Source organism: Miniopterus schreibersii (genome assembly GCF_964146895.1).
Source record: "Miniopterus schreibersii genome assembly, chromosome: 13".
Lineage (NCBI taxonomy): Eukaryota > Metazoa > Chordata > Mammalia > Chiroptera > Miniopteridae > Miniopterus > Miniopterus schreibersii.
Genome location: NC_138113.1, coordinates 6089354 through 6116497, shown reverse-complemented (window position 1 = coordinate 6116497; position 27144 = coordinate 6089354). Strand labels below are relative to the sequence as shown.

Below are 27144 nucleotides of genomic sequence, written 5' to 3'. Positions count from 1 at the left end.
CACTTACATAGTAGTTTATTATTATTGCTGTCACTGTTGTTATTACTTTACTATTTCTTTATTATTACTATCACTATTACTATTACTACACAGGCCGTCTTCAGTTACTTCACTACCAACTGGGAAATCTTTAATGAAAGCAGGTCCCAAATTCTATTGCTATGCTTCAGAACTATATTTCTACCAACATCAAAGGCGTTTGGGGGAAAAGGAAGATTTTTTTTTAATGGGCAAAAGGATGCCACCCATGCATGTAATAAGCCTCTAGATTTAAAAGTGACAATAAACCCTGTTCAGTTATATCCATCTCAGGAGTCAGGGAAACATTAGGGGGAGTGATGAATCAGAGTTACCTTCATCAGATAACCTACACACAATGTCCTTTCAATGAAATGCATCTGCAAACATAAAAAGCTGGATAAGAAATCCACGTGGCTCTTCCACCCTAGAGAGCTCAGGGAAAAAACCCAGCCTAACAGCATGAGTTAGGGTCGCCGTGTGTCTCCGAAATTGAGGCTTTAGCTAAATTCTCTCAGCGTGGGACAGAATTGCTCTGCCACTGCTCTGGAAATGGGTACGTATGTCTTCCTTTGTTATGAGGGGTTTCTACACAAGATTCAGACATTACTGTCTCTAGGGCTATTTTTAAGTGGTGGCTCATTTTGTAGGTGCTGGCATAGCTTCTCTCAGTGATTTAAGTTTCACTCCTCTGGCCACAGTGAATCACATTTGTGTGTTGGTACATTTCTCCTTTCTTCCATTAACTGAATGCATCTCTGCCTGTGAGTGTGTAGGTTCACTCTGCTCTGCATAATTTGCAGGTGACAAAATTTTATCTTAGCAACAGAAATTATAAAATACAAAATATATGCTGGAAACATATCTGTACGGGCCCACGTTTCATTCCTCTGTGCCAATTTGACTATGTCCTAAACACGAACGTGTTTAATCAGTTTATACTGCACAGGCTGTTTTATATGGACATTAACTTCTACCTGCCCATCAGCACTGAGCAGAGCCTCCTGAATCAAAGAACTAGCCCACTGTTGATGTACATCCAAAACTCAAAAACGTACAGAAAGGACTATGGAGGCTCCAAAAAGAGTGTTTTCCTTCCAAGCCAGTTCTGAACATATTGAAATGTACTCACTTGACATAAAAACATACAACGAAGACATTCTCCGTACTGAATTAGGCAGTTTATTAGGCTCCTAATTTCCATGTCTAGAACATGAACATGGATTTACATGCATTGTCTCATGTTGTGGATCTTACATGCATGTAGCCTTCGGTCAGCTGGGCCTTTGATTCTACTTGTCAGTAATTGACAGTTAGCTCAATGTTAGTAAATGACAAACACAGAATGATACCTAAGCCGTAGCAACAAATCCCACCCAACACCACTTATCTTTTTTCCCCCCAAAGTCATATCACAACTCCCTCTTGTAAAAATAAATTTCAGAACAAGGCATTTAATTCACTTCACTGAGAAAAATAAAGAGGATTCTATCATTTCGGAGCAATGAGTGTCCAACTATGGCTGAAAGGTACACCCTGAGAAGTATATGATTTTAACGAACCCATTGAGGTTTATAAAGCTGCGTTAACCTATCATCGGGAAGGGACGCAGGGGACGGGCCCACGCTCCCCTGCTCATCTTGCGGTGCAGTTCTCCAAGGGCGCCGTGTTATAAGCGTCCTCGGCGTCCTCGATGCTCGAGGCATCTGTGGAGTCAGGGTCGCCCACCACGATGCCCACGGACGACAGGCTGGTGATGAAGGCATGCACCCGCTGCGCGTAGGCATCCCGAATGTTGAAGTAGGGGAGCTCGGGACACTTCTCGGGGGGCTCCTCGCTGCACTGGTCGGCGTCAATGTCCTTTTGCTTCTGGTAGTACTTGGAAAACTTGTTGAAGATGATGGTGATGGGAAGGGCCACCACCAAGATGCCGCAGATGATGCACGTGCTGGCGATGAGCTTCCCGGCCAAGGTGACGGGGTGGGTGTCTCCATAGCCCACAGTCGTCATGCTGATGGTGGCCCACCACCAGCAGATGGGGATGCTGCTGAGGCTGGACGTGTGGTCATCCTTCTCCACAGAGTAGATGAGCACGGAGAAGATGGAGATGCCCACGGACAGGAAGAGAAGCAGCAGCCCCACCTCGTGGTAGCTGTGCCTCAGCGTGGCGCCCAGGGACCGAAGGCCCACCGAGTGGCGGGCGAGCTTGAGGATCCGGAAGATCCTCATCAGCCGGAGCACCTGCACCACCTTGCCCATGTTCTCGATGTCCCCACTCTCGTCGTCCTTGGTGTCCACGGCCAACGTGGCGTAGAACGGGACGATGGAGACAAAGTCGATTATGTTCAGGGGGTTCTTCCAGAATTTCTTTTGACAGGGGGCAGCCACCAGCCGGATGGCGAGCTCGCCGGTGAACCAGGCGATGCAGGCGACCTCCACGGCCTCCAGCACGGGGTCGCCCGCCTCCCGGTCCTCGCCCTGGAGCTCGGACATGCTGTGGACGCACATGGCCGCGATGGAGGCCAGCACCACGCTCAGGGAAGACAGGGCGATGAGCTTGGCCGACAGGCAGGAGGCCGGGTTTTCCATTCGGACCCAGATCTTCCTCCGCAGCTGGCCAAACCGCAGCTTGTCGAACTTCTCCAGCTCCTTCTCGAACAGAGACGACTCTTCGAAGGAGGAGTCGGTGCTCACCTCGTTGCTCTTCTGGTCCCAGTCCCGCTCGTGGCGCGTCTCCTCCTTGCGCTCCTGGTAGAGGTTGCTGCAGCAGGAGTCGAGGAAGAGCTCGTTGATGCCCCAGTACTCGATCTCCTGGCAGAAGGAGAACACGCACAGCTCCTCCATGACGTGCAGCTTCCCCGTGTAGTAAAAGTTCAGGACGTATCTGAACAAGGAGGGGTTGCGATCGAAGTAGTACTCTCTGTCGGCCACGCTGTAGTCATCGCACAGCTCCAGGATGGCCTCCTCCGAGCGGCAGGCGAGCAGCTTTCCCAGCCTGGTGTGTGGAAACCGCAGGAGGGTGCTCTGGTCAACGGACTGCTTAAAGCCCCCCACGTTCAGGTTGACAAGTTCCTCGTCTTGTCCAGGGCGATGGAAGAACTCACCAAACACCATGGTGGACACGGGCGGCGGGGAGCTGGCTGCGCAGGGAGACGGCGCCGGTCGCGCTGCACCTGGAGGGAGCACAAGACGCATCAGCGCTGACCCGAGGGCGCGGCCGGGGGTCGCAGTCCGCCCTGTCGGGACCGGCTACGGCAGAAGCAAGGGCAGGAAATGGGACGGAAAGCAATGCTGCGCCTACACATTGCAACTAAAGGGAAGCCGACACAAGGCAGCGGGGTGTTTTTCAAACTCCAGGGTGCGTAAATCCATATTTCAGGAAAAAGAAAACACGGCCGTATAACGTTTATGAACACCAATTCTTGGCTCTCTATTTATTAAGCATCTAAGATGTACCTCCCACCCCCCGAAGGGCAATGCTCTTCGGATCACTTACATGAGACGAGCCTCTCCAGGCTCAACCGGGAGGCGCCCGCGCTTGGGACCGCTCAGCGCCGACGGGACAGGCGAGCGCTGCCGGGCTTGTCGCTCATCTCTCCTGGTCCCCAGGGCGCCGCCTCGCGCCCTCAGAATCAGCTCTCCCGGCTGCCCTGCACCTCGCCCCCAGCCCAAACATCACCGGGCGCTCGCTCCGCTCTCACGAGAGGGGTATCCCCGTAGGTCCCCACGCTTCACTCCTTTCAGAGAAAGCCCTGTTCCCTACGTTTGGATGTGGGTAGTCAAGAGGATATAATGATCTCTGTCCTTAAGCACCCTTTATCTTAAAGATATCGTTACACCGCATGGGATGGTGTTTCAGGTACATCCGCAGGGGAAGAAACCTTTTTAAGTTAATTGCACTATCGGTTTCCTGACACAAAACTCTCCCGCCTCCTCCGTCCCCTCACAGGCCATCGCCCACACGCCCCCAATCCGTGACACCCCAGTCTATACGGGCCCAGCACACAGAGCCTGTTCTCAGTCCTGACGCTAACCAGGAGGCACCAGACCCATTTCTCGGAGAGAAAAGAATAGATTTCGAGCATCATTCAATACAACGATGCTTCCTCGGAACAGAAGATGCAGATGAAACAAAGACAGGGGATCGTCACACGAGCTGACCAACAAGGGCAGAGGGAATTCCTAACAGCAGGCACCACAGCGTGTGCAAAAGCCGCATCGTGAATAGACAAGTCCTCATTTAAAGTCGTCAATAGGTTCTGTAAGGCTAAGTGAAACAGCATAAAACAAAACCAATTTACCATCCACTAAATTGATACGAACAAGAGTTAAGTTCCGATGGCATCTGATCAAAGCAGTAACAAAATGACATTGAACGAAATGATGCTACACAATCATCTAAAGAGTCTGTAGGCAAGACCAGCAAACAGCCTTAACCCGTGAGTGGGCACGGTTGTATTTGTGATTGTGACGTAGAGAGATCCCATCATCAGCAGGGTGGGAGCTGTGGGGGGACAGGCTGGGGCCAAGGAGACAGGACAGGAAAGAGGAGATGAGAGGACCCGAACTCAGACAGCCATGGCGTGTATAGAGGGGAAGTGAGAAATTAAAGGGGAGTTCATAAAGTGTATAGAATTGACAGAACTTGGTGACTGGCTGGAAAGAAGGGACACGGAAGCTGAAAGGCTAAGGGGGCTGTGTTTTCCACTCTGCGTAAGTGGGCAGATGGTGACACCATCAGAGGAGGAAACGACGTCAGAAAGGAACTTCTTGCCCCTTCCGCCTATAGAAAGCCAAGGCCGTCGGGGAGACAAGTGTACACACCAGAGGACACAGCCTTCTGCCACCCACCCCCGCAGAAGGCCTATGGTCATAATTTTCTCCCGGGACACAAACACTGAACGTGCTCCCATGAAACCAGAGGCCGCAGCATGGCCTGACACACCATTTAATAGATTCGCTGACCTCTTCAAAAGACGCGATTTTTTTTCCTGCCTCTTCTTTCTATTTTTAGTTAGATATCTTCTTTGAAGAACCTAAATCAGAGCTCCTGGCTTGGTCCAAGTATTTATGGAACTCCAGCTCTCCGAAAGCAGGCTTAAGCTCATGGCCAGTATGGGCGTGAAATGTTCCAAGCAGCTCGTCTGAGCTAAGCTGGCATTAAGATTTTAATGGACGCGACCTCCTGGTGGATTACTTTCCATCTCCTTTGCTATCCTGAAAAGCCACAGTGATAGAAAGCCAGTGTCTGCCTTTATGATACTCTGCATAAGTCAGTCTCATAATCTTGGGGTACGTAACCCATTTCCCGATAGCCCTGCAGTCACTTCTCTAAAGGACACTGCCGTCGCCCATAAGATCGGCCTTCTTGCCTGTCCTCTTTTTTATTCACTCCATGTCGGTGAAAACGCCCACCAGGAGGTCCCTTCATTCCGCAAACTCTAATCATAAAGGCAACACACATCCTAAAATCAAAGGTTTCTTTTTCTGGGGCTTTCTGAAGACAGAAAAAGGGATGCATCCTGGATGAGAGCCAACGCTTCAGCTAAGCGGGCGGGCTGAGCTTCTCGTAGCGGCAGTGGCCCCGGGTAGCGCTGGTTTCCTTGGCTGTGTAGCTATCACTGAATGAATGAATCATTTCCTATAATTCTCCAGCAATCCTAAGATCTTATACTCCCATGTTATAAATAGGGAAGCCTGAGGCTCAGCGGTTAGGCAAAATTATCCAGCTTTTATGGGGCAGACTCTTTCCACTATGACTCAAATATGAGTATTTAATTTTTTTTCATAAAGCGGGAGGAAGGAGGGACTGGCTGGTCATCATTATAAAGAATGCATACTCTTTGGTAAGGGATTTATGCTACTAGCACGCCAAGGGCACACAGGGGCTCAAATTGGGCACCTCTGTGGGTACAGAAGGCATTTGGATGCGAGGCAGAAAAATCAACTTCTATTTTGACTCTCCCTGAAGAAGAGGTTGGGCTCACTGTAGCACCCTCGCTACTATCAATCCAAGTCACTTGTGCTGAGGACACTGCAGGCTGTTTGGCCACCCTGTGCCTTTCAGTGTTTGTAAGATTGAAAAGAAGGACAGAAATGCCAAAGGTCCAACATATTCACTGGGAGCTTAAAAGAAAAACTGCATCAGTCCACTTCTCTCCAAGTGACACCGTAAAGCCTCTTCAAAGCCATTAACCTCTGACCCCTCTCTCTGCTTCTTGCTCTCAGATTCACTTGAAAAATGCTCTCAAAACTGTGTCTATTCAGGGCTGACACATCTGTATGGACACGTGTGCGTCAGTGGCTTCGACGTGCATGTGCTTTGCTCAGAAAAGTAGAGCAAGCATAACAGCACAAGCCAGTTTTTAATTGGGCAGAACCACTCTTTAAAGGCAATTTCATAAAAGGAAATGAAAATCTAGATTCCTTGTTCCCTCCCATTCACACAAAATCGACGTTAGTCCCTTCATCAAAGGGAAAAAAGGGGACATTTTTCTGCACTGATGGCTGCCATCTTTTTAGAATATTCCTCAAAAAAACCAAAAAACTGCATTTCATTTTATTAATTTTTTAATTGTTTATGTTTTTAAAAGGTGTAGGTCATACTAAATTCTATTTCTGTCCATGCCATGTGAAAATATTCCAAATAAAAGCAAGCAAATGTAAAGTGAATTGAAAATCTAAACTCAATCTAAACAGTTCTCCTACCCCCTCAGGTCTGATCATTGCTGTCACAAACCCAGGGATTGAGCACCGCCCCCCCCCCCCCAGGCACCTTCCCAGGTGATGACCTCTTAGGGCAAACCCCCGGTGCACTGGTGCGGGTCACATGTAAAAGACAGAGAACATCAGAAGCCAATGATGGGGCCAGAGAAGAGCAGAAGAAATGTCAACAGGATTACATAGTCCACCCTGACTGTGAACTTGGAAATAGAGACGCTGGTGGTCTGGTTCAGGCCTTTGGAAATCAGAGTGTTTTTACCACAACTAATGTAGTGCAATCCTGAGAAAGAAAAACTGTTTATGGGACACCTAGAAACACATGCCCAGAGCCAGAGCTCAGAACACGAAATTTCAGAGCCTTCTGGATTTGAGCCTCTGTTTCCAGGGACCAGCGTTCTGGGACATTCTGAGGCTCTGACATGGAGCCATCTTTCCAGCAAACTTCCAAAGAGCTCAGCCCAGCCCAGGGAGGAAGCCTGGATATAACGTGGGTCCCCCTGGCCAAACAGACAGCAAGGGAAGCGTCCTTTGAGGCCTGTTCCACCTCTGACATGTTCTGACACCATGGGCACAGCTGACAAGACACAGGTCCAAGTCGTCACTGGGGCCCCAGGTCACCCTATTTCAGAACATTCATAACCTAAAGCCAACTTTCATATGTTGAACTGAACGAAGTGAATGCCCTGGGCCCCCCTACCCACGCTGAACTGAGAAAAGAGTAACAGGCTAGGACTCCAAAAACTTGTGTTTGAGTTACTACTTCCCAGCTACATGACCTTGACCTTGGGAGGGGAGACTCTTCATCTATAAAGGACGAGAGACACACTTTGACGGTAAAACGACAAATGCAAAAGTTTTTTGAAAAGAAAGCACAACATATATATATAACCTTATCCCAAAAATAAGAGATGGACGTAAGAATGCCTCTACCTTCCCCTTCCTGCCCCTACTCCCTCCACCTGGTCCAGCGGGAAGGAGTGAGTGGCATTCATCCCCTCTGGACCCCTGTTTAGGGAGGCTGCTCCCCTCTGGAATCTCCAGGGATCCCTGTAACGCACACAGCTCATGTCCACGCAGAGGGCTGCTCAGACGGCTGAGTGACTTCACGAGCCAAGTAGCCAGAAATCAGTCCTATTTCTAAAAAGCAAAGAATCACGGACAAAAAGGTTTTCAAACAGAAACAGGAAAAACGTGGACTTTGCCACAAGAGGGGAGCCTTCCCTCTGCAGTAGGGACCCCGTCACCCCATAGGGAGGAACCCACATAGAAACGGCTGTAGTGGTGACCCTCTGGTGTCCAGCGAGGGAGTTTTGGAGAATCTGAATACACTTAAGCCAAAGTAATAGTTCTCCCCCCAGCTTCCCAGCTCCACTCACCTTCTCCCAGTCCTTCAGGTCCACTGTGATTTTAGTACCCACCACGAGATTAATGGGTTTTACAGTTCTCCTACCCCCTCCCCCATACTCCCACCCCCGTAGTCCCCCCACAAGTCTGAGCACTGCTATCACTAGCCTCTAAGCTCTCCCACGGAAGGGATTATGTATCGTCATCTCCACAGCCCCAGCCCTTGGAGCTAACCGTTGCCTACAATCTAGTGAAAGATAGTCCCTTTTATCTGGAATAACTGACAAAGGCTGTAATGTTTTTGTCAAAGAGCTAACAGAGTGACCAAACCAGGCATGGCGAAGTGAAACACCTCGGTGGCCAAACAAGTCAGTTAAAGAAATGAACTGGCCTGGTTGGGGACTGTGGGGAACTGTCCTTGCTCCTGCGGGAGGCAGAGGCTGCCCAGCGGCAGAGTTCTTCGTGGGAACAGAGGGCCGGTGCAGATGCGTCTTCTGGGTTCCAGGAGAGCCTGGAAATCCTGTTTTCTACGTGGGATAGCTCAAGTTTAATTAGAATCGGCCCACCATGTTTTCAACATCATGTGGCTCAAATGAAAATGTGTCTCTGGCCCGGGTGCTTCTGATAAGCCCCTAACCTGTGACCTGGCCAGACTCTTACCCACCCCAGCTCCACAGCACCCATTTAAAGCCAGACTGGCTCAAATGGATACAAACAGAATCTTTTCCCAAAAACAGGAGCGTGATTCCCTTAAGTCTGAACTGGAAATGTCAAGGGGGGCGGGAGGCGGGGGGCAGGGCAACGTGGACACAGACTCTTCCCTGGTTGGCCTGCGCACCCCCAACACACCTTCAACCCCGTCCTTCCAGGCTGACGCTCTCCCTTCCTCCGCTGCCACCCGCCCCAACTGCCCTGCGATTTCACAATCAAAATAGCGGGCCTGGTGTGCGACCTTCGTTTCTGTCACCACACTGCCAGGCTCGCTCTCCCCATCCTTTGACAGACGGTGGTGCAGGGAACATACCAGAGAGGAACTCTTACCTTCGTGGTGTTGAGGTCACGCACTCTGCCCTCATCCTGGCCGCCGGAATGTCCATTGTCATCCGAGAAGCTCTGCCCTCCTTCCCGAGCTGGAATGTGTGGTGCAGAGACGCATTTAGCGGCCAGAAAGCAGAGAAGAATCCTGCTGGGCCCAGCGAAGCGGCCGTGGGGGAGTCACTGTCACCTGCAGGAGAGAGCATCAGTGAAGCTGTGACTCCAGGGAGGAAACACACCCAGGACACGGCATTCGTCTCCCGCTCAGCACCGGGGCACTTTACAGATTAGCCCGTATCTCAGGCCCCTCCGAGCTCCCGGGGAACGGACAGTAATTTCTCGCCATGGAGCCATCGCTCCAGCTGGACACATGGATCGAGAGGCATTGTCATGAGGCCTCAGGATTTACAACCACTCTCAAGCCTAAGGACTCTCAGATCTTGACTACAGTGGACACCTGGGGCATCTCCACGGACCCCAAAGCCAACCAAACATCCGAATATAAAACGAGGCACACGGATTAGGACTGTGGTCCCTCACCTCCCACACAGTCTCTTCTAGGAGTGTTTTCCCAGCTAATCCATTAAGGATATACTTATAGATCTCTAATGAATACATTTTAATCCATTTCCAAGACCAAGCGCTGAGGGCGAGCGCTCTAATGGGATTAACACCGAGGCTCTAATTTGAAATCGACCGGTTTGAAAGGCTGGCCAGGTTCGATTTCGCTTTACGTGTTCACTGCTGTACTTCGCAGGTTAGAAACGACTCCAGGTGCCGGGTCGGAGTCCTCCGGTTACCGCGTGGAGTGCACGTGCGTGTCTGCGCGCGTGGGCCCGTCTGTGTGTGTGGGGGGTGTACACGGAGGGACAATTAAGTTTGTATCAAAACAAATAAAAGCAGGACTTTCAATTCTCTCTGAATGAGACACGGCGAGCGGAAAAAGAAGGCAAGCCTTGCCCCGCGCTGACACCTGCCCGCAGCTCCGTATTAGTTCCGAGCGTCTGCCCATTGATTTTCACGGTTTCCAATCGATGGCAGGTCCAAAGGGGTGGGCTTGGGCAGGAGGAAGAAGAGATTGATTCTGAGCTTCAGAAAGAGGGAAAGAAGCGCCTCTGGCTATGTCCTTCATTAAGCAAACATTCATTACCGTGTCAGATCTGCAGGGCATTATGCCAGGCACTGGGATCACAAGCAGGATGCGGAGCCAGCCCCCTCCACCCCCAGGAGCCCACGGCCCCAAACCAAACATTAAACAAGTGAAGGCGTCCTGATAACATCTAGGAAGCAACAAAGCAGAGGAGCGTCCAAGCTCTTCCAAGAGGTAGTGAGGGAGCATGATTGGGGCAGGAGGCGGGGTGCAGCTCCACCCAAACGAGCTTCTGATACCCGATTCTTGGCAGAAGACATAAGAGAAACTCAACAGGGACAAACAAAATCGATTCAGAAGCTAAAATAATCCCCCTCCTCCTCCCCCTCCTTCCCCAGCGCCCCCCAGCAACCCCTCCTCAGTCAGCCTCAGATATTTGCATTCAAATGAGATAAGAAATGCTGCTGTGCCTTTTAAGGCAGATAGTCTTCCTTTCCCTAGCAGACTTCTTTCAAAATGTAGCACATTTTAAGGGAAGGTAAAATTAACCGAAACAAAAAATTAGCAAAATATTTAGGCTGTTGAGCACTTCTAACCCGCCTGCCCCCCCAGCACTGCTGGGCACCAACTCATCACAGCAGGACAGGACTGGGGAGGGGGGGTTGTGGATGGACAGACGGACTATGAGGTTAACCAAGTATATTTTTATAATAGAAACCCAGTGGCCCCCCATCAATGTCTGATGCATGACATCCCAAGCTGTCCCTTTCTCTCTCCCTCCCCACAAAACTCAGAATTCTTGTGCCGTTTGTCATTTTCCATCACCATGATTCCTGTCCAAAAAAAAACCTGGATTTGGGGGGGAAATGTTTTACTGGTCAATACTTGTAGGTGTGAATTTATGTCAGTTCACACCCTTCTTAGGGCATTCACGTTCTAAGTGTGACCTCTCCACAGAAAATGATAACTAGCATTTCCTGAGTCTCCACAACATGCCAGGAGCCTTCCCAGGGGTTTCACACACGTCACCTCTGCCCTCAACCCCTGTACCTGGTCAATGCTGTTATTCCCAATTTTACAGGTGGGACATGAAGGCTCAGAGAAGCTGTTTGCCCAAAGTCCCACAGCTAATGCGTGCCAGAGCAGGATTCCAGGGCAGGGAGGTCTGCCAGACTGCAATCAGTGTGAGAAACCAAGATCCACGTGGCGCTGTTGGGGAGGCTAAGGAGGGACTGAGAGGAGGGGGCAGAACATGCCCCAAACGGCAGGCTCTGGGGAGGAAAGGTGTGCACCTCCCGCACCTTCTCCCTTCCTGCCGAACACTCGGCCCGTCCAGTTTCTCGGGGTTCCCACGGGCCCTGTCACTGCGCAACTGATCCAAAGGAGAGCACAGCGCTCGCCACCGAGCACATACGCAGGTTTCTGATTTGCCGGGTGATTCATCAGGATCCTGGCAAAACACATCAACTTCACACAGAAAGTGTTGCTAGTCTGCACAGAATTCCCCTCTTCACCATAAAAGGGGCAACTGTCCGCCTCAGGGTTGCACTTGGCTGCAGCGTGGCTATTTTCCTGGTGAGCTGACTACAGGGTTCAAAACGGACAAAATAACCACCCCATTATTGAGAGGGAAAAGTGACGAGAAGGCGGCATGTTGGACTCTTTCATCATCCGGAGACCTGACATCCAATCTGGGAACAGAAAGAGGGATATCAAACGGACGAGCAGACCCAGGAGGGTAATGACCCCCTGTGCCCTTCTCCCAGGGCTCAGAGCCACAGCAGGAAGGTTGCCCGTCAAAACTTCAACTAACATCAGTGCCCGAGACATCAAAGCAGGCACCGCAAGTGACATTGGCGCACAGGGCTGTGTCCCCTGTACTTGCACAGACTCCTGAGTGGGCCTGCCTCTGCCCTGCTCACATTCTTCAAAAATGTTGTCACCTTAATGCCACCCACTAGACTGAGAAAGCCTCCAGTCAGGGACCGTGTCCTAATATCAATCTTCACATTAATTGTCCCTGTTACACGATGGTGCTTGACACATTTTGACTGAACCGATTTCTCTCCCCCAAGCTGGCCAGGCGAGAGTCAATTAAATGAAAGCATCGCTATGGATCATGCAAGGCAGCGATGGTCAGCAACGGAAGCAAAGGAGGAGAGTGCCAAAGATCAAAGCTGGTTGCCAAGACCCATCACGGCACTTTCTAAAGAAGAGTATTATCCCCAAGACGCAGCCTCTCCAACCCTAACGGGTTCATCTTGAGTGGAGTTTTAAGTGTCCAGACCTCAGAACTTCAGGTATCATTAGATATCCCCCCTTGCTCTGACCAGAGGCACCTCCTGATGATTTTAGCTCCCGGGAACCTGCCAGCAGGGAGCACATGAGCTATGCACCCAATACAAGTAAGTGTCCACTCGGTCCACCACTTCCATTGATTAGTGGGAGCTCATAAGGCAGGAAAATGTTGATTACTCAGTTTCCTGTGAGTTTCTATGCAAGTCAACCTCCCAGAGCCTAAGCAGCTCTGGGACACTGGAAAGTGAGTTTCCAAAGTTGCAAGGCTGAGAGAGAGCCTAACCCTGACCTGTACTAAGGTTTCCAAGTAGATGGCACCTTTGAGCACCCTCCTGGCAGCCAGCCAGCTTCCCTGGGGACATCCTGACCTTACAAACTTCTACAGCACCGTTTCTCCTCCTCGGCACCATGGACATTTTGAAGCCGATGATTCTGCCTTGCAGGGGCTGTCCTACGCCCTATAGGATGGTTAGTGGCATCCTTAGCCTCTACCCACTCAATGCCAGTAGCATGTCTCCTCCCAGCCCCAAGGGCTGTGATGACCGAAAATGTCTCCAGATACTGTCCAAGGTTCCCTGGGGAGCAAAACCATCCCCAGTTGCAAACCACTGCTCTAAAGCAGAGTGAAAGGACTGTACACACATGTGTGGAAGCTGTAAGTTCAGAAGGCTCAGAGCAATAGATTGTCCTAACACTTCACCTGCTGACAGGGGCTGGGGACACTTCCCCGCATGCTTGTTTTTTCAGAATTCAGTCTTGGCGTTTCTGGTGTCAGACAAGCCAAAGTTCGCAAATGAGGAAAGATAAAAGCAAGGCTAACCTTTTGTTGAAACTCAAAGCATGTTCCCTGCAATCTGAGTCTAGAGCAAAGGTTAGTGATTTTCGCTGAGAGTCTGTCTTACATTTCCTACCATTTTCTGTGCCAGAAGGACACACATGCACTAATATAGTGTCAGAGACGTGGCCTGCTCCAGCTTTCTGCAGATGGTGGGGCGCTGGCGGACTGCCCCTGCTCCCCACCCAAGCTCCAATCTTGTGGAGAGTCGCTGAGGTCCCAGGAAAAAATGTAAATATGTGTCCGCTTTGTAGTCTTGCCACTAGTCATGCATCACAGACCAATTTCCAATAAAATCTGAAATGAAGTAATAGTCATAATAAAGAAAGGTGAAATTCAACACTACCTCTATCTTACTTAACTAATAAGAATCGTGGTCCAGGGTTTTGCTTAAATAAAATTAAAATATCACATCCAGATCACCATAATTGGATTTAGTGTGTCAGAAAAATTGTACTTATATTTAAATCCTATAACTCAAAGCAGTTCGAATAATACACCTTCCGGGTGATTCAGACAGATTACTAAGTATATCCCCGCACTACTTACTGTTTCCAAGTTATCACATTTTAAGAAGTACATTAAAATATGAGAAATCCTTGAATTCACAATGATTTTTTAAATGTTTTTTTATCTATCATAAGAAGAAAATAAAAACTTCCCAGGTCTCATATATTCAGAGATTAAAAATAAATTTCTAAAAGTTCTGATCTTCAGAGAGAAAACCCAGAGAGTGCTTTCCAAAGTAAAGCCCCTAAATCATATTTTAAAGGTTAATATAAATTATATTTCTCTTGGCCAGCCAGAATAAGCGAATACCAGAAATCCCTAAGGCTGGAGGCACGGGGATCTAAACAGCACGTTCCTCCCCTCCCGTCTGTGTTCCTAGACAACCTCCCAGAGGGCAGGGGAAGGCAGCCAGCAGGCTGCTGCTGAGTCACCGAGTCACCTCCAAAGCCGATCTACAGCAAGGCGAGCCCTGTGGAAGGGTGCGTCTCCTAAAAGGAAGCAAAACCACGCAGCCACTGACCCCAGCATGGTCATCCCCACGTGTCCACAGGGCTCTGGGCCACTCGTAGCGGCCCATGTGACCACTGCCATTCCACCGGCCCCAGGAAGGAATGGCCTGCCCTGGCTCCCTCGGCTCCGCAGGAGGCCCCCAGCAGCAGGGCTGGCCAAGGCAGGGCCTCTGGCCTCAGCCAGGAGACTCAGCAAATCAGCCCACCTGCGGGCTTCGGGCCTGTGCTCAGTCTCACCTGTTTCCCTGTTTCCAATGGCTGGTGCATCAAACGTTGGCACCCGCGGTGATTCAAAGAGGACCTGAAAGCAAGCAGCTCGCGCACCATGCAATGACAGCCGGGGTGTGAACAGGTTAAAGAAAACCTGGAGAACACTGCAGCGTGTGTATCACAAATCCCAGGCTATGCATTTGGAATGCATGCTGAGGAAATAAATCAGTCGCGTGTGCAAGGATGTGTGACAAGGATGTTTACTGCATCATTAATTATTCATAAGAGCACAAGCCAAAGGCAACCGAAATGCCCATCAGCACGGGAATGACTGCATGGATTCGGAGGTGGCCACACAACAGGAGACAGGGGCCATTCAAAATGCCCAAATGATAATAGTGAGAGCTCCTGTGTACGGAGTCAGGCCCTGCCCAAGTGTGTGCATGTCTGAGCCCACTTAATCCTCACAAAGTAGTATTTTTATTGCATTCCTTCTACAGATGGAGAGACTGGTAAATAGAGATGTTAACTATCTCTCCAGGGTCAACAGCTATTAAGTGACAGCTTCATGGTTTGAATTCAGAGAATAATGCTCTGAAGTAAATGTGCTTTTGAAATTGTGGTCACCACAGAAGAACAGTAGCTCGTTTATCAGCCACTGCAGAAGGGAGATTCAGATTTTGCTTAATAAAAAGAGATTTCACCAAAGACAAGACAGATATGTTCTAACATACACACACACACACACATTAAGTTATTGGATCAAGCTCCATCATAAAACAAATACCAAAAAAAATGGCAAAAAATGGCATGTGGCATAAAACTAATAAAAGCACTAACCCAGACTGCAAGAGAAGCGATGCCGGTTGATAAGATCAGCCCACAGATTCATTGCACTGGCCAGTGATAAAAGGCAATGGATAGGGTACAAACACATGAAGAGAGGCAGATAATAAATCACCACATGGGCACCGCTCAACTTCTGCTTCTGTAAAAACTATAGAATTATCCACTTTAACGCACTGCAGCTTACATATTAAAATAGCAAAGATACATTTAACACAGGTAAGATCTGAAGTTGGCAACGCTGTCTTCCCAGACACAGAAAGCCCCTCTCTCCACTCTATACCCTGGGAGTGCTGTTTTAATAAGAAAAACCAGGGCTAAGACAGGACTCCTTGTAGTTATAAAATGTAAGTCAAGGACAAATGAAGAAAGTACTATTTTATATCACATGCATCCTTATGTAGACATGCTCAAGTAGATCACAGATTAAAAAATAACAAAATCAAAGATTCCCCGAATTCCTCCTTGCAACACAGCTTCCTGAGATCATTTTTTACACTCACCCTTCCCTCTCCTACAATTCTCGCCCTAACACTCCACTCAGTGTTTTGGCTAAGGGCACGTCCAGGTGACCAAACCCAAAGGGCACTTCTGTGCACGTGGCTCACCTGTCCCAGGAGCTGTCCCCGCCTGCCCCCTGGCCCAGCAGGTCCCTGATGCCTCGTCTCATTACTCATTCTCGGTTCCCCGTGAACTCTGCGCGCCCCCCCAAACCTGAACTCTGGGGTCACAGAATAAAGTACCTGCAGGGGCCTAGGCAGGAGCCCAAAATGAAAGAGGAGGACACCTGGCCCTTGTGACAAGCTGGGGAGCACCAGCCCGGCCAAAAGGGGACCACCTGTGGGTTTCAGGTGGTCGGATCTCTGGATTTGTAAAACACTCACACTTCTCATTTTTATGGGAACTTTCCTTATTTTTTTACATGTTGTCAATGATTGTTTTTAACGTTTTAGTACTGTAAGCCAAATCAAACAGAACTGCGGCCTGCATACAACCTGCAGGCCTCAAATGAGTGTTCTCTCCCCGGGAAACAGATGTGTGGCCAAAAAGCTCACTCAACTTTCCCAGAGAGTTTTCCATTGTTGACCTTAAAATATAATATAGACAGTGTAGAAGATTAAGGAATTTCAGGAATCAAGGGACAGACCAAAATAACCACCTGGGAGAAAGAGGCCCCTCTCCAGTACCTCCAAATCACACCAGTAGACAAGCCAGTGGCATCCCTGTGCCCCACTTCTCACTAACACCCTTCCTATCACCACAAGCAGCCAGAGGGACTTTCCTACACCACACGCCGGAGTGTGTCAACAGCCCACATAAACCTTCAGTGGCTCCCTAGTGTCTTCAATAGAGAGTCCAGACTCCTCTCAGGCCTCAGAGTCCACCAACCCACTCAGACGCCTCTGCCTCAGCCCGGTCAGGCTGCCTATCGGTGAGCTCTCACTTCCAAACCTCATTAAAGTTGTTCCCTCTGTTCCCTTCTTTTCCGTTAATTCCAGTTTTGTCTTCAAGAAATCAGCTCCAATGTCACCTCCTCCAGGACACTCTCCTTTGGTGTACGGCACACACATGCTTGTGCACACAATTCTAATGCTAACAGGCACCTCCTCTTTGTGTCTGCAGAACCCCAATTCTCAGCAATATCACTGATACACAGTGATGTCAGGGTCTGGTACACTGCAGACAGGAGGGAGCTGTCTGCTGGAAGTATAATTAAATCAAAGTTCTGCTTAAGGGTAAAAGACTAGGATTTTCCTGCTCAAAATAGAGTGGCAAAGGCTGCCTGGGGGTGTCTTCTTGTCATTCAGCCTTTCCGGGGGGCTCCAGGACACTGGGGTGGGATTGCCTGATGGAGCTATCGATTCTCTGCACCCAGTCTGAGCACCTGACATGTTATGGCATTTCCAAAGGATTGGCGAAAAGCGTTTATTGCTGCTAGAAGACAGAGTGCTATTGCCAAATCATAAATCCTCAGCATATTTTCAACAAAACTCTCGGAGAGCCAAGTGCCTTTTGCTATAGCAAGTTGCCATAGTGACTATTTATTTCCTGGGGTGAAAAAAAGTTTCACTAAACTTTTTAAAAGCTATAATAAAATAAATATGATGGTTTATATAGCATCTAATCCATTATTTGGAAAGTAGAAAATACTGTCTTTATGCTTCACAAACATCCCATCCTGCTTGGGAAAGCCACACTAGAAGGATTTTTTTTAACGCTCTGCCCAGAACTATCTAATATGACTAATTCCATACTTCATCAACATGAAGATATCATTAAATGATGAGATCCCCAGGCAAAGCAAGTGAAAAAGGTTTCAATTTGACTTATGAAAATTAATTCTTACACCTCCCTTTCTCCAGTCCGTTTCCTAAGTGCACTCACCTTCCCCCAACTTTCCAAGTTCTCCATACAAGGACGGAAGAGGCAGGACAGGGCTGGACAGGAGCAAGGCGACCCTGGGAAGAGCACTCGCACCCCCACAAGCACAGCGGTGATGGCGGAGAGCTCAGGGCCCAGCCTGGAGCCGGCTTCAGGCACCACCTCTGGGCAGGCACAGGGTTTCCTTGCTGGACACCGAAAGCCCTCGCTCCTCAGGAAATGGGACTGCATCCTGGAAAAAAATGAACTTTGCATAGCCTGGAATGAAACGTGGCTTTCTTTACCTGATTTTCACAAAGTTTCCACATCTGTGAGTGTCCCACTCAAGTGAGCTGAGCAGGGAAATTCAGAATAGTCCTGCAGCCAACCACCCCGGCAGCCTCTGAAGATGTTCCCAGGAGGGTGGCACAGAGCTTGGCGGAGGCTGCCGCTGTGTTTCTGTTATACAAACTCAGAAAAAAATATATGGCACTTTATTGTGGAAGGGGTCATCTACTTCTTTTATTTGAAATCTTACAAGTAAAACATTGCATTGCTAAAGTTCAAAGTCAGATGATATTAGATGAAAAGAGGCTAAAACATACAACATAAAAAGTTAACTTGGCTGTGGACTTACTCTAGACCAGTGGTTCTCAAACTGTGGCCAGGAGGCTCCTGGGGTTCCTGAGACCCTTTAGATGGTCCATGAGATCACAGCTATTTTTATAATCAACCAAGATGCTATTGTCCAGTGGAGTTTTCCAGAGGGTATGTGATGTGTGAGGTCATAAACTAAATGGAGCAGCAAATTTAGGAATCTCACTGTCTTATAGTAAGCCAGGCAACAAGTACATTTATAAAAATGTAAAACAGTGCCACTCTTACAATAGTTTTGCTTTGAAAAAGATAATTATTTTCATAAAAATGTGCTATTTACATTAACATGTACTGAGATTATTATTACTTTAAATGAATTAATAGTTAAATACTTTAAAAGGTATCTATTTTCATTTCTAGTATAAATATTGACAGACATAATCCATGTTAACAAAAGTTTTGGGGGCATTCTCAATCATTTTTAAGCATTAAGGAACTGAGACCAAACATTTGAAAATGCTATTTCATAGTATTGGGATCTCAATTTCTTTTCTTTTTCCATTTTTTTTATTGTGGTGAAATACACATGGCATAAAATTGACCACCTTAACCATTTTTAAGTGTACAGTCAGTGGTATTTATGCATTTATACTACTGTGCAACCATCCCCACCATCCATCTCCAGAAGGCGTTTCATTTTGTAAAACTGAGCCTCTGCACCCCACATGGTACTTCCAGTGGTTTGTCCACTCCTGTCGCATCACCCGAGTGGCCCACACCAACGAGCGCTCTGCCTGCCCCAGAGAGTGTGTCCGTGCGGACGGGCATGTGGAGGGGCCCGGGCCTGGGAGGCAGGACGCCATCTCCTCCACACTGGAGTCCCACTGACAGCAAACCGCCTCACCTCCACTCCTATGGCCTAACTGCGTTTGGGGGCAGTCCGACACCGAACCCCGATGTCCAATCATGCTTAAATGGGATTGTTTCCAAGTGGCTGACACTAGCTTACAAATGAAGGGTTGTAAAACAGGGCTTGCTAGTGTGCTCTTAAGTGTTGATGTGGGTGATGGAAGTGACTGGGAAAAGGAAACTAAAAGCAAATCCATTAGACTTTAGGGCCACATGACGTAGCTGTGGCCCCTGTACTCTGTACTTCAAAGCCCCATATAAAAGAGACTAGATGTGCTGCCACCATGTGTGAAGCTTGGAGCAGCTGAGAGACAAGAGCTCAGTGCTCATCACCAAAACCAAGTTTTTAAGGCATCATATGAATATTCATGAGATCTCTTCTTTGGCATATTTACAGAGCCTACACTGTAGGATTTGCGACTTAAGGAGATGAGGAGAAGGTATGGGGATAGTGACCCCTTTTTACAGTTTGGCAAAGATAGATAGATGATGATAGCTAGATGATAGATAGATGATAGATGATAGATAGATAGATAGATAGATAGATAGATAGATAGATAGATAGATGATAGATAGACAGAGAGAGAGAGAGAGAGAGAGAGAGATGATAAAGATAGATATAGATAGATGATAGATATAGATAGATAGATAGATGATAGATAGATAGATAGATGATAGATAGATAGATAGATAGATAGATAGATAGATAGATAGATAGATACAGAGAGACAGGACACTGCCACATAATGACATTTTAATTTATACTATTAGCCCAGAGGAAGCAAGCTTCCCTAGGAAGGCTCAACCTTGAACACCTTGGGGCTAAATCTTGGCCAGGCAATGTCTTATCACCAAGGGGAGGAGGGCAGGTGGCAGTTTTATGACAGTGGCTTCATGAGGGTACCACAGTTAGAAAACTGGGATCTTAAAAAACCTGCAAGAAAAATCCTACCCAGAAGGTATGATTTATTGACCTCAAAGACAAAAATGCTGAAAATAACCCTGACAGAACCCAAGTGTCTCCTCTCAATCCACATCTACAAACCACAGTCTTTAACCGCGGAGTTCTCCCATCTCTTTGATCAATTCAATTCTTTACCTTAAGTAAATCATAGGAAATGCTTTCAGGTTCACCTGGGCATGTCAATCAAGGCTTAAGAAAGCCAAACCAGTCCATGGAAGAGTGAAAGTAAAAGAATGTAAGCATGTTCAAGTCCAAAACTTCAGTCTTCTCCATTTCTTGATCTCAACACACTAATTATTTGCCAGGATCTCAGTCAGCATTCCTGGAAGAAGCCTTCAAGAGGCAGCAAATGTCTTAACTGATCTTTGGAGTAACTTTCAATTCTATGGTCCTATTTAAACACTCATTCCCTACAACCATAAATTGATCATTGGGTGCCCTCCACTTCTTCAAAGCCCCATCAGACTATCTGCGATGTCCATTATTGATCTTTAGGCCAGCAAATTCTGCTAAACATGAGTTCCCAGAGGACAGAACAAATGTACCTCTTTTGCATCTTCTTCTAAGATATCCGTGGGTACAGAGGGAGCATCTCATGTGACAAGGAAGACCAGGTAAGGAAGTTTTCCACTGAGACACGAAAACTGGCTTCTAGCCATGCCCAAGGCTCTCTGCCTGACCTCACCCCCATATATCTCGGAAAGGCTTAGTATCTCCTCACCACCAGGTTTTTTACTGGTTTCTTTCTATTTAAGTCAGTCGGAAAGCAGCTTATTGGTGATCATCAAAGAGCAAATGCTTAGAATCTCACCACGAATGTTACCACACATCCTCTCAAAGTTCTCCTAATTCAATTTAGGAAAAGGATCCTAATTAACACAAATAAATGACACTATTGAAGTAGAATATTTGTAGAAAGATATGTATTTTGTTAATCATAAAATCACCAGGCTGGGGAGCAGGGGGCAAAACAGGGAAGGACAAATGATAAGCTCAACTTTACCCAACAATTGGAGACAAAGCCAGAGCTAGGATTCCAACGTCTAATCTTGTAGGAGAGCTAGTACCATTTAACCCACACAGAGAGATGTGTATGTGCTGATGTACTGAGGAGCTGGACTCAACTCCCTCACCTCCGCCAAGGTCGCCTTCCACATAGGAGGTGCATCTACCCGAACTCTCCTTGCACCCGCTCTGTTCCCTTTCATAACCAGCCTCCCATTCGTTTGCCACTCAGTCCGCCTGGCTTTAGGTCCCGTCTCTCCATCACACCTCTTAACGAGGCTCCCAATTGCCACTCTTGAGTCTCTCTAATCTATTCCTCACAGCCCTCTCTGAGGCTCTTCTAGAAACCCATATTGGCTCCTGAAACTCCATTAATTCCTTCTCACAGCCCACAGGATAAACTCTTAAAATCCTGAACTTGGCCTAAAGAGCCCAGTGTGACCGGGCCCCGTCCTCTCCTCTGACCTCCTCCCAGCCACCCGCCACCCGGTTCTCTTGGACGTTTAGTGCCCATCCCTGCCTGGGAGTCCTCAGGCTCCTGCCTTGGCCTGGAATTCTCTTCCTCAGGAAGCCCTCCCAGCTTCCCACCTAAACTAGCGCCCTCCCTGCCCGTCACCCTACCCCAAGAAGTTCTTTAGAGCAGTGCCACTACTAAAGTGTTCGCGCTGATTTGTTTACTGTCTCACTCCTGGCCCATTTCCCGCCCATTGCCCACACCAGCCCCTAGCATAGTACAGAACACTCGGGGAGTGCTCAAGTACTTGTTGAATGAATGCCTGTACGTATCTGCATATGTAAAGAGGTCATATATATACATATATATGACTACACAAGTCAATCACAAAGCCAACGTTGATTAGCATCTGCTGGGTGCTCAGTTAAGGATGAGCTGCAGGAGGCTTAGCGTGCAGCAAGCACACTAAAGCCACTGCTGTCAACACTAACTGCTTCTCGGTAACATAATTGTCTAAAAGCAGATGTTGGGCCTCTGTCATTCAACACTTGTGCAATTAAAGACAATTTTATAGAGTATCTACTCCAAGCAAACCATGGTTCAAGGTTCTGCAGGATTCCAAAGAGAGTGAGGCTCCTTGTCCACAAAGAAAAATATTACAGCCTAGTCTAGTAACTACAACTTAATAAGAGTGTCCGCTTTTAAGGGGTAGGCATGCATGTATTGCAAAGCTGCAAAATGTGATCGAGAGAAAGGACGAAAGATGAAAATTCTTCTAAATCAGCTTCTATGTTTTATTATACATTCAGAGGCCAACAAGTCGATTGCTAACCATAAGCCACCTCCACCTGTCACCAGTCAACAATCCAGTGTGAATCCTACTCAGCACGGGGCACAGTGTTAGGGCTGCAGGGATAAACAAGGGAGACGGACTCTCACAGTGGCTCCGCAGCCAGATGGCCAGGAGGTAGAATCCTGGCTTCACATTGTCCTGGTTGTGTGATTCTGCACAAGCTACTCAGTTTGTCTCCTTTTTCTCATCTAAAATAGGGTCATAATAGAGCCCACCTCCTAAGGTTGTCATTGGGATGAAATGAATTAATGCACAGAGAGCTTTCAGGATAGTGCCTAGAACAGGACAAGAATAAATATCAGACATCTAGATTCTTGCGGCCAAACAGACTGAGACTCAGAGAAGCAAAGTGACTTATGTCAAGTCAAGGAGCCGCAAAGAGATCGAAATCAGGGCTGGAACCCAGGTCTTCAGTCTCAGTCTGTTCTCTACCACGTCTCCTTGTGAGCTTTCACACTCTGGAGGATCCAGCTTCCTGACATCTGATAAGCAGGGACAATGAACACACTCACTTCCATCTAGGAGAGCTGGCCTCAGCCCGGCCCTGTCCTGTTGGTCTCCTCTCCGACTCAGAACGCACCTAGAGGGGCCCCACCTACTGCTGGCTCCCCCAGAAACACTGCGATAAGGAACGACAGCCTCACTCCCTCATGGGGCTCTTCTGAGGATTAAATGAGATAATGCCTGGGAAAGTGCTGAGCAAAGTGGCTGCCACATATTATGCAGTCAGTCAGTGCTGACCACAGAAGCGGGAGGAGGAAACTCCTGTGGTCCCTGCTCTCTCAAAGCTGACACACAGGCCAGCCCCAAGTGGCAGCCCCAGTGCAGACAGAGGTCTCGGTGGAACAGAGGGAGGCAGAGTCTGCAAAGGACGAGGGAAGGGCGAATTTCACTGCAGACAGAGAGGTGTCTGGAGGCCCCACGTTTTCTCTCCTTTCTCAGTAATAATAGTAATTAATAATAATAACAACGAAGAAAAAGACTTAGCTGGTGCTTTGCTGGCAACCCCAAGCTTCAGAGCATTGGATGTTTAATATTTTAATATTTCTAAACAGGACAGAGATTGCTTCCAACCTCCCAATTTGCTCTCATACATACACTTGACCAGCAAAAGTTTAGCTCTGCTGCACTCATGAATGGGTTCATAAGGACTGATTTTCCAGATCCCCCAAGTAGAATATTCCCGGCATGCTTGGGATTCAGAGTTAAGTACTTTGGTATTACTTTCTCCCCACTACCTCAATATTGGTAATTCCTAGTTCTGAAAAGACAAAGTTAGTATTAGAACAGGAGAAGGAAGGGGTCTGGTGAAAAAAATTAGGAGGCCTCATCTTACGTGCTCAAGGAGTTTACAACCCAGGTAAGGAATGAGACCTGCCCAATACTCCAAGCTCAGCCACAGAATCAGTGCCACCCTTTCAGCCTGAACTCCCTGGGGAGGAGAGGCGCCAGGGCATCTGCCTTTAGCAAGGGGGCAGGTGCTCAGGAAAATGCTTGCTTCCTGTTTACCTGGGCAGGTATTTGCAAGTAGTATAAACAGGGGGCAGCTGGGGGGTCACTTACACAGTTCTAAGCATGGCCATGCAAACCGCTTAAGCAAATAGGCGACGGGGACTGAGAAGGTTCTGCCCAGGTTTCCCTCACCTGCCCCACTCTCAGGAGGCAGGATGAACTGCAAAAACCACGAGTCAGGGAAACAAAGTCTCCGTGCGGACCAGGACCGTCTCCGCAGCTCCCCACGCCCCTACCCCGCACCCTGCGTTCCCTGCTCAGCCCCAAGCCAGTCCCCCCCCACCCCCTCCACCCCCACCCCCCTCCACCCCCCACCACCCTCCTCTTCGAGGTCCCCAGCCCCACAGGGACGCGGGAGTGAGAACACCGGCTGTCCCCCTGCCGAGGTGGGGGAGAAGCCAAAAGCGCAGAAGGTGCTTCTTTCCCAAAGGAGACCAGGGGTCACCGTGGGGGTAGGGGGTGGGGTACACTGGAGGAGCCCCGCAATGCGAAAGGCGCCAGCGGGCTCCCGGGCCCCGGCCAGGTCTGGCAGCCACCCAGGGCGGCGCGGGAAAGGGCGCTCTGCACCCGGCGCCCACTCCCACCCGACGCGCAGTCCCGGGCGACCCTGCGCCGGCGCCGGGAGCCCCGCGCCGCCCCACCCAGAGGCGCCGGCGGCCCCGGGGCGCAGCGCTGCGCCGAGGCAGGGCTGCCCTCTCCCCGCAACTGCCGCGGGGCGCCGAGCCCGGAGGAGGGGGGATGACAGGGAGAGGGCGGAGCAGGCGCCCGGACGCCCCTCCCCTCGGGCACAGCGGCCAGGCCCCGCCGCCGGAGGAACGCCGGGGAAGCCCCTGCGCGCGGCGCCCCGTCCCCAGCTCAAGGACGCCCCGCCTCCGGCCCATTCTCCGCGCCACCCCACGCGGGGCCGATCCTAGGTACCCCTGCCCTCTCGGATGGACCCGGGCACCGTCTAGACTGCCCGCCGCTCGCGCAACAGGCGGATCCTCGCGGCCCCAGCCGCGGGCTCCGGGCGCCAGAGGATGGGGCGCGCCCGGCAGGATGCAGTCCCCTGAGGACGATGACCTCCCGGGTCCTTCCCCGCGACCTGGGCCCCAGGGAGTTTTGGGCGCTGGGGCAGCCCAAGGTGGGGAAAGTTGCAGGGTCGCAGAGACCAGGCTCCGGGGCGCACGGGGAGGTGGGGACACAAGCAGGTACCTCCAGGAGCCCGCTGCCTCCGGCGCGCTCGGCTCCGCAGTGCCGCCCGCCCGCGCTGCAGGGACCAGGCCTCGCCGCGCGGCCCCGCGGCCGCTGCGGCGGCGGGAGGAGAGCCGGGTGGCCCGCCGCCGTCCGTCTGTCCGGCCCGCCCCGCGGGAGCACCGCGCCCGGGAGCCGCGGGTGGGGCGGGGCGGGGCTGGCCGCTCGGCCACCGCCCCTGGGGCTCAGCTCCGCCCACCCCCCAGCTCCGGCCCGCAGCCGGGGTCCCGGAGGAGGGCGCCGCGCTCGGCCGCGGGCGGCGCTGGTGCGGGGTCTGGCCCCGCGACAGGCGGACGGACGGCTGGACGGAGAGAGAGGCGGCCCCGCGGAGCGCGCGTCCCCGCCCCGACCCGACGCACAGTCACCCTGCGCCCCGCGCGGGCCGGGAGGGACCCGGAGCGCGCCCCGCGCCCCCCACCTGCGCGCCCCGCGGGGCTGGAGCGCGGCGACCCCTCGGGACCCGGGCCACCTCCTCGGGGGCCCCGCGGCTCTGGCAGCCGCCTCGCCGAAGTCACGGCCCAAGCGACGCTGCACATTTGCCGGGATCTTCTTGGGAGTCTCGAGGCCCCAACTTGTTTCAAAACAAAAGTGCGAAGGAGCGACAGGCCCACGTCCCGCGCGCTCCCACCGCCCGCTGCCTGGAGACTCGCGCACGGGGCAGAACGAGACTGTTTCCCGGGCTCTGGTCCTCGACTTACCGAGTCAGCAGAGGCGGTGGACACGTGCACCGAGTGGAGGGGCACCGCGCTGGGCCCCCTTCCTAAAAGTGGGGGAGGGGACCGTCGGAGGGCGCTGGGGAAGGAGCCAGGACCTCAGCGCGCGGCTGTGCTCGGGAGGCATTGCCGCCCCTGCGCGGAGCGTGAGGCTCAGCCAGCCGCGGAGCCGAGAAATGGGACGCTCGGGACCCACCCCCGCGCTCCCCCCCCCGCCCCCACACTGCCGAGTTGCAGATTTCTAAGTTGTGCAGACTGGCAGTAATTCCTCGGAGCCAGCTGCTCCGAGCTGGAGGCGCTCAGCCTTCCCTGGGTTCCCCCCCACGCCACGAAGTCCGCCAGCTGCCCAGACCCAGCGCCCGCTGACCACTAGCCTCGGGCCAGCGCCTGGCAGGACCCCTGGCACCTACGGTCCAGGACCCAGCGAGGCGCACCGGAGGGGGTGGGGCAACAGGCTGTCTGGAAAGTCATTTTCTCTGACCTCCTCCAAGTACCTGGTGGGGTCTGGGATTTCTCATTGTTTTTGTTTGATCCATCAGTGGGAGAGAAAAGAGTACCTGGTAGGTTTCTAAAAGGAGGTAAAACCTGCCCCTTCCGGGGAGGTTTGGCCGGAGGAGAGGGGTGGTAGCAAGCAGGAATGGGCCAGGAGACGGAAAGCACCAGGCGCGGGCCCTCAGACTCCAGCGTTTTCATTTGTCTCATGGAAGGCAAGGTGGGGATGCAGGTGGCTGCGGAACAGGTGTTTGGGGGCCCTCTGTCCCTAACCCCATGGTTCTGTGGATGCCCCAAGCCGGACCCCTCTCTTGCGCAAGAGGATCCAAAGCATTTGTCTACACTGCTGTTTGCAAGTGGCTGAAGAAGGTAATTTTCATACCCAATTCATCATCTTTACCATAAGGTTATTCTAAAAATATATTTCCGTTTTATCAGCACCTGAGAAGAATGCTCTCCGATCTCCCAGCACCGAGCTATTTAATCATTTACAATCGCTAACGTTAGCCTATCCAGAAGTCCAGCGTTGTTTACTTGAGGATGAAATACGTTCAGAATCTCTAAGCACTGCAGAAGGCATCCGCAGTGCAGAGCATCGGAGCCCGAGGTCCTGCTCCTGGGGTCTGGGTGGCA

The 27144-nt window shown here is 50.5% G+C and overlaps 1 protein-coding gene across 3 annotated transcripts; it reads right to left on the bottom strand.

The window, feature by feature from the left end:
- On the bottom strand, positions 1 to 26161 carry KCNS3 (potassium voltage-gated channel modifier subfamily S member 3). Of its 3 annotated transcripts, XM_081156143.1 has the most exons (4): positions 25268 to 25414; positions 17804 to 18032; positions 9127 to 9310; positions 1 to 3191 (listed from the first exon to the last, which is right to left on the bottom strand). In XM_081156143.1, exon 4 carries the CDS (start codon positions 3130 to 3132, stop codon positions 1654 to 1656), a length of 1479 nt encoding a protein of 492 aa, XP_081012269.1. In that variant the 5' UTR covers positions 3133 to 3191; positions 9127 to 9310; positions 17804 to 18032; positions 25268 to 25414; the 3' UTR covers positions 1 to 1653. The 3 variants fall into 3 exon arrangements, with proteins under 3 accessions (XP_081012269.1, XP_081012271.1, XP_081012270.1); XM_081156145.1 differs by lacking the exons at positions 17804 to 18032; positions 25268 to 25414 and adding an exon at positions 26005 to 26161; XM_081156144.1 differs by lacking the exon at positions 17804 to 18032 and having other exon boundaries at positions 25268 to 25419.
- Between the last annotated feature and the right edge of the window lie 983 nt (positions 26162 to 27144).